Source organism: Protopterus annectens, chromosome 2.part2, assembly GCF_019279795.1.
Source record: "Protopterus annectens isolate FY-2018-M chromosome 2.part2, PAN1.0, whole genome shotgun sequence".
Taxonomy (NCBI): Eukaryota; Metazoa; Chordata; order Ceratodontiformes; family Protopteridae; genus Protopterus; species Protopterus annectens.
Genome location: NC_056730.1, coordinates 1,094,943,897 through 1,094,957,212, shown reverse-complemented (window position 1 = coordinate 1,094,957,212; position 13,316 = coordinate 1,094,943,897). Strand labels below are relative to the sequence as shown.

Here is a 13,316-nt window from a genome sequence, read left to right as displayed (position 1 = left end):
TTTCTTAGAACTAGTTGTCTTCTACTGAACACATATGAATATTAATATTAAAAAGGTGTGCCACTTGTTGCTAAGCTTGTTTCCAAGGAGAGGGCAGGGTTTGAAACCTGTCCAAGCAAATCACACACATTAAAAGCTTGATTCACCTACTAAAATACATATATACACACATACAAATTTATGTGTGCATGATACACACACACACGTGTGTGTGTGTGTGTGTGTGTGTGTGTGTGTGTGTGTGTGTGTGTGTGTGTATATATATATATATATATATATATATATATATATATATATATATATATATATATATAGATAGATAGATTTATATATAGATAGATCTATATATAGACAGATATATATATATATATATATATACAGATATATATATATATATATATATATATATATATATATATATATATATATTTATATTACGGTCTATATGACACTATCGAATGGACTAAATAGCAAATGCTATTTAGTCGATCCGATACTGTCGAAATGGCAAAATAGCGAAGTCACGGAACATCAAATTTTTTCCCAGGGAAAAAATTTGGTGGGCCGTCTTCGGGACATTGCCGTTTCCTCCACTATGGTGCAATCTCGGAGTTGGTATATTTAAGTAAAGGGGTTGGGGGGGGTGAAACCCACTTAAATTTGGCTTCATTTATTTTTTTTTTTTAAGGAGCAGTGAATTTTTTCCCTGGGAAAAAATTTGCTGTTTTGTTTGTTCGATATTTTGTTGTTTCGATATTACTGGTACGATGAAATAGTGTTCACTATTTAAATCGTATGATATGATATAGATGCTATATTTTATATATATATATATATATATATATATATATATATATATATATATATATATATATATATATATATATATATATATATAGGTTTAGTACGAAAATGTGGAATGGCACTTTTGCAAAACTGGGATGGTTGAATGCATCTTTTCCAGTTTCTGTAATGCCAATCCAGAAATGTTCAATTCCTCATTAGCGAATGGTAGTGTGAATTCGCTAATGTGGACTGACATTCTGATAACAGATTGCACTTATAGGTGGGACTGGGAAATTTACCCTTTTTCTCACTGTAGTGCCATCTCAGAGTTGGAATATATACTATGCAGGGGGTATGGGGATTGCAGGGGGGGCTACCCCCTTGCAAAACTGTAAACACTTGTGCTGTAGACTTTTAATTCCTATGGGAGCTTCAGCACAAGGGCCAAAGGGTCTGATGTCATCTCCTGACATTTCAAGTGTGAATGCGGATGTTGAGGTGATGCTTTCCGACAAACTGTAAAAGTGACATTTGCAAATTCAAAACTTCAGTTTGGGCAATTAAACAGATTTTGTTTTGTGATTCAACATTTTGATAGTAAACTATACATGTACGCTTGCGTGTGAGCTTTTGGACGCAGACTTCATAGCACTGCTCCCCCTTCCTCTTGGAAGCCAGTGTTGGGTAATGTGCCTCAACAAGCTGACGCTACTTCTGCTAAGATGTATTTGAGTTCCACTGACTGGATAATGCAATATGAATTGGCTATCCCCACCTGAATACACAACTAAAGACTGGATGAGAGGAGTAACAGCAGTAATAAAACATACAGATGTCTGCTATGTACGTAAATTAAAACAATTTTCTATTATTGCCAAAAGCCAGAGTAAAAACAGCTGGTTATTTCAAACTGTAAAAATATTCAATGGCTTCATTATTCAGACTAGCCCATGATAAAAGGTGTAGTTCTAAAACACAATTAAATTGACATTTTACCTTGTGCTAGTGAATGAAGGCCTGTCTGTTCCACTTCGGGTGTCCCAACCTTTCAGCTTACAGTCATCCCCACCTGTTGTAAGAAATTAAATCATACACAGTTTAAGGCATCCCTTACCACATTGTTGGTATACATTTCTTTTATGCAGTTCCTAGTTGCAAAAGCCCCATTCCTGTACTTCATCACTCCTATAGTCCTCAGTCAAGAGTATACTCTTTATCTGGTTTTCAACTTAGTACTGCAGCTATATGCAATAAGAAAAGAATGAATCACAGAATCATGTCATCCTAGCCAACTTTTCACAGACATTAGTCAGCTTACACAGTGTATTTTAAAAAGATGTGCTACCCACTGATTTTACTGGCCCTTGCTATCTTCTGGCAGTACAGTCCCACACAGACCAGATGGCTCACTTCAACAAGTCACTAATAATCATGATGGCCAAAGCACATTTGTTAAGTCGCTAAGATAAGATCCCTGATGACTCACCTGAGTGGAGACAACACTTTTGCTTGACTGATGACCATGGATCGGGAAGACCAGTCAGGTGGAAATGAGGCTTAAATTACTTATGTTGGAAGGGAAGGGCTGGGATTATGTGGTTCCTGAAAGGCATGTGATGGATACCCGGGAATCTGCAGCAGGCAGGAAAATGCAGAAGGGATGTGGTTATGAAAAATGGGGGGGGGGGGGCTTTCATTCCTCCAGTACAACTGCAGTCAGGAAATAGTCAACATCTGTTGACCATTTCAATACAACACTTCAATACAACCTTCCTAAAAATACTAAATTACCATGCCCCCCCCCCCGAACCACTAGAATTAAAACTAAATATGCTCCCTGGCTAAATAAAGACACCAGAATATTGATGAAAAGCAGGAACAAAGCTTGGACACAATTTCACAAGAGTAAAACCCAAATAGACAAACAGAAAAATCCTTGAACTACGCAACCAAGCCAAAAAACTCATTAAACTAGACAAAATCTCTTACTATCAAAATATCCAAAAGAAACATGCTATTAACCCCAAAACATTTTGGCCAGCAATCAACTCTGTTTTACAACCTGGGAAAACATCCGCCCCCCACATCCAAAACAGAAAACAACCTAGAAAATATCCTCACCCAATTTAACAAATACTTTACTGAAACAATCCAAGACCTAGCTGATAAACTAATATTATCGCCCCACCTCATTAAAAGTATCTACTCCAAATGAAATACTAGACAATAACACCCAGTTCAACTTTCATTCAGTATAAATCAAGACCATTCAAAAACTCCTTCAAAAACTCAAACCCACCACCCTGGCCGCTGATAACCTACCTGCTAAATATCTACAAATAGCTGCAGAAGCCATAATCTATCCTTTTACTATACTTATTAATAGCTCCATCTCAGAATGTTTAGCACCCTGGCCGCTGATAACCTACCTGCTAAATATCTACAAATAGCTGCAGAAGCCATAACCTATCCTTTTACTATACTTATTAATAGCTCCATCTCAGAATGTTTAGTACCCCATTTATTGAATATATCACATACAATACCACTGCATAAAGGAGGTAACTCCTTTGAATTCAGTATCTAACTATCGCCCTATAGCTATACTATCCCCCTTATAAAAAATCCTTGAAAGAGTAATACACTCACAACTGATGGAATACCGGTTAGAAAACAAATTATCTACCCAGCAACATAGCTTTAGACCCTTCCATAGTACCACCACTGCACTTGCATCATTCACTAACACCATCAATCATCACAGAAATAATAGACTTCTAGGTATCTGCTACAATCTTAGACTTCTCAAAAGCTTTCAACATGGTTACCCATCTCAAACTTCTTCAATCACTCTCTACCTTAAACCTCAGTACCTCCTCTATTACATGGTTCAAGAGCTGTCAGGTACGCAACAGGCAGTACAATGGCAGAACTAAATATCCTCCTTACTGCCCATTTCCGTAGGGGTCCACCAAGGCTCCATCTTAGGTCCCTTACGCTTCACTCTTTTCACCAATTAACTCCCATCCACCACACCTAAAGCCTCCATTGTCCAATGTGCAGATGACACCACTAGAATCTGTGCAGCCCCCACACTCTATCACCTCCTCTCCCTAACACAAGAATGCTTCTTACTATCCTAAAAAAGGTACTCACCATAACGTTCCATGTATGGAGTCCATCTCGACGAACATTATTACATGTGGGTTCGGAGCCGATCCTCGGCTCCGACTCGGCCACTTAGCCTGAAAACTTCTGATTGGCTCGTGTCTAATAGTGATCCCATGATGGATGTGCACATTCCCCAGATCTTGTTTGCTACTAGTCTACCAGAATCAGACATGAAAAAGGAACAAAGGTCCAGAAGAATAAACTGTAATAAAAGGAGCCCTTGTGGCAAAAAACCACTATAGAAAGGGAAATAAACTGTATCCAGATCCTCCAGGAAGGGGGCTGGTGGGTGGGTTCGTAATAATGTTCGGCGAGATGGACTACATACATGGAACATTATGGTGATTACATAACTTCGTTATGTTATATAGTCCTATCTCGCCTCCATTATTACGTGTGGGACAGCATCCCTAGCATCTTGAATGGGTGGCTCACTGGAAAATACTCCTGAGTACCGTGGAACCAAATGAAGCTCTACCCCTGGAAGTAGAATCCAATTTATAACGGGAAATGAATGTATGAGGGGTAGCCCATGTTGCTGCTGCACATATATTATCAATAGGTGTCCTGGCTTGGAAAGCAGCAGAAGTAGAAAAGGACCTGGTAGAATGCGCTTTAACTTTAAAGGACAACTCCTTTCCCTGAGAAGTGTAAATAAAGGAAATACAACTAGAGATCCAGTTTTGAAAGTGTAACCTTGGAAACTGGCAAGCCCATTCTCGCCTCAGCAAAGGAAATAAACAACTGTTCTGATTTTCTAAATTCCTTGGTCTGGTGGATATAGAAATGTAGTTGCTTGTGAACATCCAATTGGTGGAATGTATACTCTGCTTTGTTGGAGTGATTAGGGAAGAACACTGCCAATTCAATTGTTTGGTTTAAGTGAAATTGAGAACAGACCTTACGAATAAAGGAATGGTTGGTCCGGAGAGAGACCCTATCTTTGTGAAAAATTAAGTGTGAAGGTTTAACAGACAGAGCTTGTAATTCAGAAACTCGCCTGGCTGAGGTTATTGCTACCAGAAAAAGTCTTCCAAGACAAATTTCAACTGACAACTATGGGCTGGCTCTAAGGGTGGCAGAGTAAGTCTAGACAGAACTATATTCAGGTCCCAAGGTGGAATGGGGTCTTGTACAGGAGGTCTCAACATCGTGGAACCCTTAAGAAAGGATTTGCACAGTTTGAGAGACAAAAGACTGGAATCATTAATCCCCACATGAAAATGAGATATTGCTGCTAGTTGAACTCAGGGTGTAGCAGCCGCTGAACCTTGGTGAAAGAGTTCTGAAAGGAACTCTAGAACAATAGTAATGGGAGCTGTAAATGGATCAACTTCTCTATTGTGTGCCCATATAGAAAATCTCTTCCATTTACTGTGATACAATTTTCTGGTCAAAGGCTTGTGAGAAAAGGTAATACGAGTTACAGCTGGAGACAAATCATGAAGCCTGATTAGTGATGGAACTGGAGCAGCCACGCTGTCAGTTTGAGTGTGTGTAAACTGGGGTGAAGAGAACCTGACATGTGTCAGAAGGTCTGGCACTGGGTCCAGGGTCCATGGGCAATCCAACAGGTGAGGCCCGAGAAAAGGGAACACAATCTGACGAGGCCAGTAAAGGGTGATTGGGATCATCTTGCTTCCCAACAGCATTGCTTTCTGTATGACTTTGGGGAAGAGTGGAAAAAGAGGAAAAGCATAAAGGAGTCCCGGGGGCCAATCGTGGACTAGTGCATCTCTTGGAGACTCTCCAGGAGGGGGGATGAGAGAGAAAAAGGTGCCGCATTTGGTGTTGATGGGACTGGCAAAGAGGTCGCAGCAGGGTTGCCCCCACTTGAGAAAGATCATGCTGGCTATTTTCTGGTTCAAGGACCATTCGTGAGGTAACAAAATTGCCCTGCTTAGCTTGTCCGCTATTACACTGGAAGTCCCCAGGATATGTGTTGCAACGAGAAAGCGTTGGGAAGAAATCGCCCAATCCCAAACTCGCATGGCCTCTCGACATAAGGGGTATGATCTGGTTCCCCCTTGTTTGTTTGTTTAGATACCAGACAAGCGACATGTCGGTCTGTATAGCTATCGTCCCTAGAGGGAGAAGGTTGTGAAGTGCTTGCAATGCCAGAAGCACCGCCCTCATCTCTAGGACACTGATATGCAGATGGGCCTCTTGCTCTTGCCATGTGCCTTGGACAGTCCTACCAAGATAATGCCCCCCCCACCCTATCTGAGAGGCATTCATGGTCACAGTGGCAATGGGTCGGTGCGGTACAAAGGGAGTCCCTGTGGTAAGATGACCTGGTTGAATCCACCAACGTAGGTCCTTTTTGCAAGAATCTGTAATTAGGATCTGATGATGTAGGGGCAACTGTTGAAACTAACACTGGGATGACAGGAGCCATTGCAGTATTCTCATATGTTGTCTTTCTAAAGGTCCCAAGGTTATGGTTAACACCATAGTCCCAAGAAGCTGCAACACCACCTTCGCTTTGACTCTTTGAAGGGGAAGTATTCTGTAAATTTGTTGCACAAAATTCTGTACTCCGTCTGTAGGCAGTCTGGCTGACATCTCGACCGTGTCTATGTTTGCTCCTATAAAAGTTATAAAAGAGGATTTTTCCCAGTTTATCGAGATTCCCAACTGGGAACAGAGCTTGATTATGGAATCTCTTGATTGAATACAGTCAGCAGCCAGGTATGGAAAGACCTGGATTCCCCGATGCCGCAAATGAGCTGTGACTACTGCCATGCACTTTAACACCCGGGGGGGGGGGGCTGTGGTGAGACCTAAGGGCAGCGCCCAAAACTGGTAATGATTGGCTGGCTCCCAGCCGGAATCATAGGTAGCTCCCTGATGCTTTATCCATCCTTGTGGTAGTAGGCATCCTGGAGATCTATTGAGCACATCCAGCTGTCTCTCCCCAACAAAGGGAGTATGGATTGTAAAGTGACCATTCGGAACTTGGACTTCTTTACATGCTCGTTTAACCTGCTGAGGTCTAGGATGGGTCTCCAGTACCGTTCTTTTTGGAACTAAAAAGATCCTGGAGTATGTTCCGAATCCTGTCTGGTCTGTTGGGACCTTTTGGATGGCTCTTTTTAATAGTAGCTTTTCTATCTCTATAGCCGCTTGATCCCTGTGATTGGGTGGTACATCTGGGATCCTTTTGGGAGGGCGTGGAGAATGGGAAAAGGGTAGAGAGTAACCTCTGGTAATGATGTCTTGTACCCACTTGTCTCGAGTGAGATTTAGCCAGGCTTCTGGGTACAAGGACAGGCGACCCCCGACCGGCTCCAGAAACACAGTCGGGTTCCACATCAGGAACGCTGATAGGGATGGTCACAAAAGGAATCGTGACCTCCCTGATATTGTGGGCCCCCCCTGCCTCTAGGGCGACTTCTACCATTATATCCTCCTCCCCTGCCTCTGAAGGAGGAATCGCCTTGTGTGTCCTGGAAAGGTCTCGGTGATTTCTTAAACACTTTGCCACTCTTCTGACCTTTAGGGTAAGGTCTAGAAGGAACGGTAAAACAGACTCCCACGGCAGAGAGAGTCTTTCCTTCCTGCTCACACCTGGTGAGGGTATCTTTCACCTTGGGTCCAAAAAGAGAGTATCCGTCCATGGGAGCATTGGTGAATGTAGACTTGAACGGCTCAGCAAAGTTGCAAAGACGCATCCAGGAATGTCTCCTTAATGAGACTCCTGAACTCGCCGCCCTACTCGCACCATCAGCTGCATATGAGATCAGCCGCATGGAGGAGTCAACAATAGATGTGAGGGTAGCCAACTGAGCCAACACTGTAGATGAAACTGCTTCAGTCGAGGTACCCAGAAAGAGCATCTCCTAACTCCTTTAGGAGATCTCTCTGAAGTCTCGTAAAATGTGATAGCTAGTTCAGCGATCTGAGTGTAAAAGCCGCTGAAGAGAAGATACGCTTCCCGTACCTATCCATCGTCCGGGATTTCCTTGTTAGGTGGATGGATAGAAGAAGAAGTCTCTGCTAGCTCCTTTTTAGTGGCCGCCGCCACCACCATGGCATCAACAGGTAAACCCTTCGATAAAAACTCTTTGTCCTGAGGGGCAGAGAGAAATTTATTCGGCCTTCTGGGAACCGGTTCCACGGCATCGGGAGTCTGCCATGCCTTCTGACTCACGAGATCTAGCAATTCATCAAATGGAGGAGACACCCATGAAGCTGAGGGTTGAGACCCAAAAGTCTTCAGGTACACTGACTCCTCATCGGAAGGGGTAAGGGTGGGCCAGCCGCGCCTCTGCCTGAAGATATCCAAAATGTCTGCAAAGGAGACATCTTCAGAGGACGACTTAGGGGACCCCTCAGACTCATCAAGGTCAGTATCAGATGTTGACAGACTCATCAGGGGAGTCTACATGCTTCCTCTTACATGATCTCTTCCGAGGGGGCTCCTCAGTGGGGTCTTCTGGGGAGGTCTTGGAAGATTGGGGCCCACCCAAACAGGGGTCCTGAGGCTGTGAGTCTCTACCATCCCGGGGGGGAGAGGATGCTGAGACTGTAGTCGGCGCTTGAGGGAGTATAGCATCGGTACTCCCATGTGGTATGGATGAACTATCCAACATGCTCCTCATCTTCACGAAAACAGATTCCTCAGTCTCCGAACGACGCCCTGGCTCCGAGGAGAGCATAGGCACCAATGGCTCCAAAGGAATCGGCTTAGAGAATGATGTAGGGTCCGAGCTCACTCGGGCCAATGCACCAAGAGGAAGACACTGCACTGAAGTTCGGTTCCAAGTGTCCCCCTCGGGCCCGACCGAAGAGCTTTGGACCCTAGACACTTCGGACGGCGCCAACAGTGTCGTAGCGGGGCTCTGCTCCAAGACAACCACCCAAGGTGCTGGAGCTGAGAACACCACTATAGTCGGTACTGACAGCGTTGGCTCCAAAGGCCCAATCTGGGTTGAAGGAGGAAACAGAGCAGGGTCGGTAACAGGAGTCGGCTTCAAGACAGAAGTGGTCGGAGCCGATAAAAATTTTGGCAAGGCTGACTACTTAAGGAGTCTGAGCACCACTCTCTATGTCTTCTTCAGAAAAGCTCCTGGAGGATCTGGAGGACAGAGTTGGAGACCTTATTCTCTGCAATATAGGTGATTTTAAAGTAGGGGAGACCGGTGGAATGTCTGTACACCAACTCCGAAGAGGACTGCTGGTGATCGGCACCAAAGCACTGTTTGCCGACACTGCAATGTCCGTGTCCAGAATCTCGATCGACTCCAAGGACAGTGGAGCCAAAGAGACAGAGACCATCTCCGATTTAGGTAACTTCTGTGGAGGTTCAGAGACGGAAGCTGAAGCTGGAGAAGGCCTTTTGGCGGTCTTGCCCTTATCTTTACTGGAAGAATGCGACCTAGCAGAGGAGGACGAGCTGGCTAGGTCTTCCTCAAAAGAAGGTTTTAACAATCCTTTTAGAATCAACTTATTCTTCCATTCCTGGAGCACTCTAGGACTAAAGGAATGGCAAGAGAGACAAGTCTCTTGAAGATGTATGGCCCCTAAACAGTACACACAGAAGCTATGTCCATCAGTGATGGACATTTGAGAGCATTTAGTACACTTTTTAAATCCTGACTGTTTATGCTCTTTATGTTCCTTAGACATAATGGCAGTCTCAACAGGCGATTGAAGAGAAAAAGCAACACTCACACAATAGAGGAACTAGATTTTATTTTTATTTATTTTATTCTTCCTAGAAGGAACTAGATCCTCTAACAAACAGATCTAGCCCTACTTCTCACAACAAACAACCAGGGAAGTTTTACTAGGTTCTCTAACTTAAACAAACCTAGTGTAAAGGAAAGGGAAACAGACTAATACCTCTAAGTAAAACGGTTTAGTCAAATGCACACACTCATGGGAACACACACAAAAAAGGCCAACAGGCCCAAAATTTTATAGCAGAAAGTCAAATCCAGGAAAAAGTCAAGTCCGGTTAAATTGACACAATCTGTTATCACAATAAGGCTAACAGCAATAAGAAAAGCACTTCAAAAGAAGTTAAAAAAACTTCTAACAAGCATAATAATAAAGAACTAAATCACTTAGCCATGGCCAAACAAAATAAGCTTCCGACTGAAGACGTGGCAAATGAGATCTGGGAAATGTGGGCATGCATTGTGGGATACCTATTAGCCACAAGTCAATCAGAAGTTTTCAGGCTTTCTAAGCGGCCGAGTCGGAGCCGAGGATCGGCTCTGAACCCACATGTAATAATGGAGGCGAGATAGGACTACATAACATCATGGTTTACCAGTCACCAGCTCATTCTTAATCCAACTAAAACAAAATTACTCTTCTTCAGCTCATGGATCCTTATCCCTAACAGACAACTTTGCCATCACCTCCAATAACAAAACTGTTATTGCCCCATCCACCCATACCAAACTGCTAGGTATAGAAATAGACAACCACCTCAGATTTGATTTGCACATTGCCCAAACCATAAAAAAAGTTCACAAAAAACTTGGACTGCTCTACCGTAACAAACACTATATCTTAAAACAATCTAAAACAATAGCCAGGACACATCTGCTATCTACCTTGCTTTACGCTTCCCCTGTGCTCACAAACCTTCGTAAAAACGGATCTAAGCATACTTGAATCCTGCTATAATATGCTAGCTAGATTTGCCACAGAATCACCTGCAAAACACATCACTGTGAATCTCTTAACAAGCTTAACTGGTTAGAGCTCCCTCTATTACTGCAATTAAATCAACTCTCAGTAGCACACAAAATATTAAACCACTCAGACAAAATCCCAGCTCTTCAACATCTTATACATCCCCAAACCACAACTAGAACCCAGAGATCTAGCACCCAAAATCACCCAGAGGTCACCAAATTCAACAATGAGACCGGTAAAGCTGCTACAGCTACTCAATCTCTAAACTCTGGAACTCCCTCCCTACCCACCTAATAACCAACAACACTACCACTCAATTTAAGAAACTCCTTAAAGTTCACTTCATGAACAATAGGCTATGCTCCTGTCTCACCCAGGATAAAAAACTTGGATTACAACTAACTCCCATACACCACAATAATTGTTATTCTCTCACCCTATCCACAGTCAAATCATGACCACAGGCAATGAAATGCCTTTAACTCCCAAAAATCACTACCAACTACATTTCCAACAAGTCCAATAACCACTGTATAGCTTGTCATATTTAGAATGTGTACTGTAATGTCCTACCTAATGATGGTCTTACTTTGAGTGTGTGCAATATGCTGTCATTTCATTGGAATGTTAGTTTTACCTCTAAGGAAAAGTTAATTCAAAATCTGTATGATGTTGCGAATGTTATGTTCTTGGAGCTTTTCTCCCCGGTCCTTCGCCTAAAATGGACCTGTGTCCAGTTGAACTTTCCCTGTTATCAAATGTATAAAATAAATCAAATAAATTTGTTAACATCTTGCTTATACCTAGGACAGTAAGGCAGTGTGCTTTTTTTAAATATATATATATATATATATATATATATATATATATATATATATATATATATATATATATATAAATATAAATGTCTACTTATGATATACTGGGACAAGCACCAAGCTGTCCCAGCTTTTTTTGTACAATTCCAGCTAAAGCACCATAAGATTACTCAATCATAGAAGTGCAGTCCTAGTGCAAGCACTAATATGGATAACTAGTACTAGAACATCTCTAACCACTTTAACTAGTACTAACAGCTGCCCAGTTTCAATAATCAGTGAAAAATGCACATGTGGTAATGACTAACATGTACACAGTACTCACCCACCTCCCTCATGCCGCCAGTGTTTCTCAACTCATCTCTTCCCCCTGAAGGACCCCCTTCTCAGAAGAGGCACAATTAGATCATAGGTTTTTAACAGATTTAACTGGAAAGTTCGCACAAAGTGTAGCCTGCATCTCTTGTTCAAGGGTTTCTGAATACTGGCTAAGCTGCCTCTTATAGTTTTTTTTTTTTTTTAAATGCAATAGTTAATGAATAATCCACTTTGCAAACATTTCAGTATCACAACATCAAATTAAAGGTCATTCTGCTTAATGCCAGAAGTCTAAGCAGGAAGCTGCCTGACCTTTATGCTCTCCTGCATCTGGAAGGTATCCGTATACGTCTATCGATAAAACCTGGTTTAAATGACAAGAAAGCACTCCCTCCTTACCTGGATTTGGTGCTTACCATTCCACCAGACCCGACGGCAATGGCGATGGTGAATCGATTTGTCAGACACCATGTCACCTCTAGACACATTCACAGAGACCCATAAATTGAACTTCTCAGACTCCAAATCACACTAAATAAAATCAATTATCAGTTTACTCCATTATGAAAACCCCTCCATGACCCTGAAAGTCCAAGTTATGTTCATAAATGTCATGGCTGAACCATCTTTACATGAGAAATCCATCATTCTGGGAGACTAAGTACCCATCAACTGACTAGAGTACCTTCACCACAAACAGAAAATGCTCAGAGGTTTTTTAGACCTAACAACCATAAATTCCAAGGACCAGATTATTACTACAATAAGAGAACAAAACACTCTTGACTTGATACATACAATGCAGCCTTCTGCACAACTCCCTGATTAAATATATATGAAACTAGAAAACTTCCCTTAAACAATTAACCCCCCCCCAGAAACCAATATGACAACTTGGACTTCAGGAGTACAAATTTCCACAAATTCTATTAGGATGTCTTGAAATTCACTTAAATCATCACATCAGACACTAACTCAGCAGAGACTCATCAAGCAGTTTTATACCCACATAAAAAGTGCATAGAATCAGCACTCCCATCCAGAAACAAATCTGATCCAGATGTTAAGACAGTTTTTATTGCAAATTTAGAGTACAAAGCAGATTTAAAAACCCCAAAGTCAAGGAAAATATTAGTAATTTGACAAAGATTACATCTACCAATGCAGCCCAAGAACACATGTTGGCATCTGACAACAAGGAAAATTACAAATCCTTCTGTAGCTGTTAGAAAACTAAGATGCAACACTCCCTGTACAAAATTCATACTAAATGACAAAACCTTCGGGCACCTGGTGAACACTGCCATTATTCTAGCAAGCAATTTCAGTGCAAATTTCACTTCTGATGCAACTATCCAAGGCACTATGATCCCCATTCATCACTAAAGACATATACTAAAAATGCTGTCCAAGAATAATAACACTTTCTCCATGTGGCTTGACAACATACATGGTTGATAAACACTGCCAATACACCCCGGTGGTACCTCTACATGAGCTATTTAACCTAATCCTGGCTACAGGTTCAGTCCTGAAGTATGGCATGTAGCACTGACAATGTCACTCCAT

General features: G+C 42.1%; 1 protein-coding gene across 1 annotated transcript in view; it reads right to left on the bottom strand.

The window, feature by feature from the left end:
- Nucleotides 1-13,316, bottom strand: part of LOC122796004 (diphthine methyltransferase-like) — a 376,921-nt gene that overhangs the window by 177,289 nt on the left and 186,316 nt on the right. Inside the window, exon 3 of the mRNA XM_044064484.1 lies at nucleotides 1,783-1,855. Coding sequence (XP_043920419.1) covers nucleotides 1,783-1,855 — 73 coding nt within the window. The remainder of the gene's footprint in view (nucleotides 1-1,782; nucleotides 1,856-13,316) is intronic.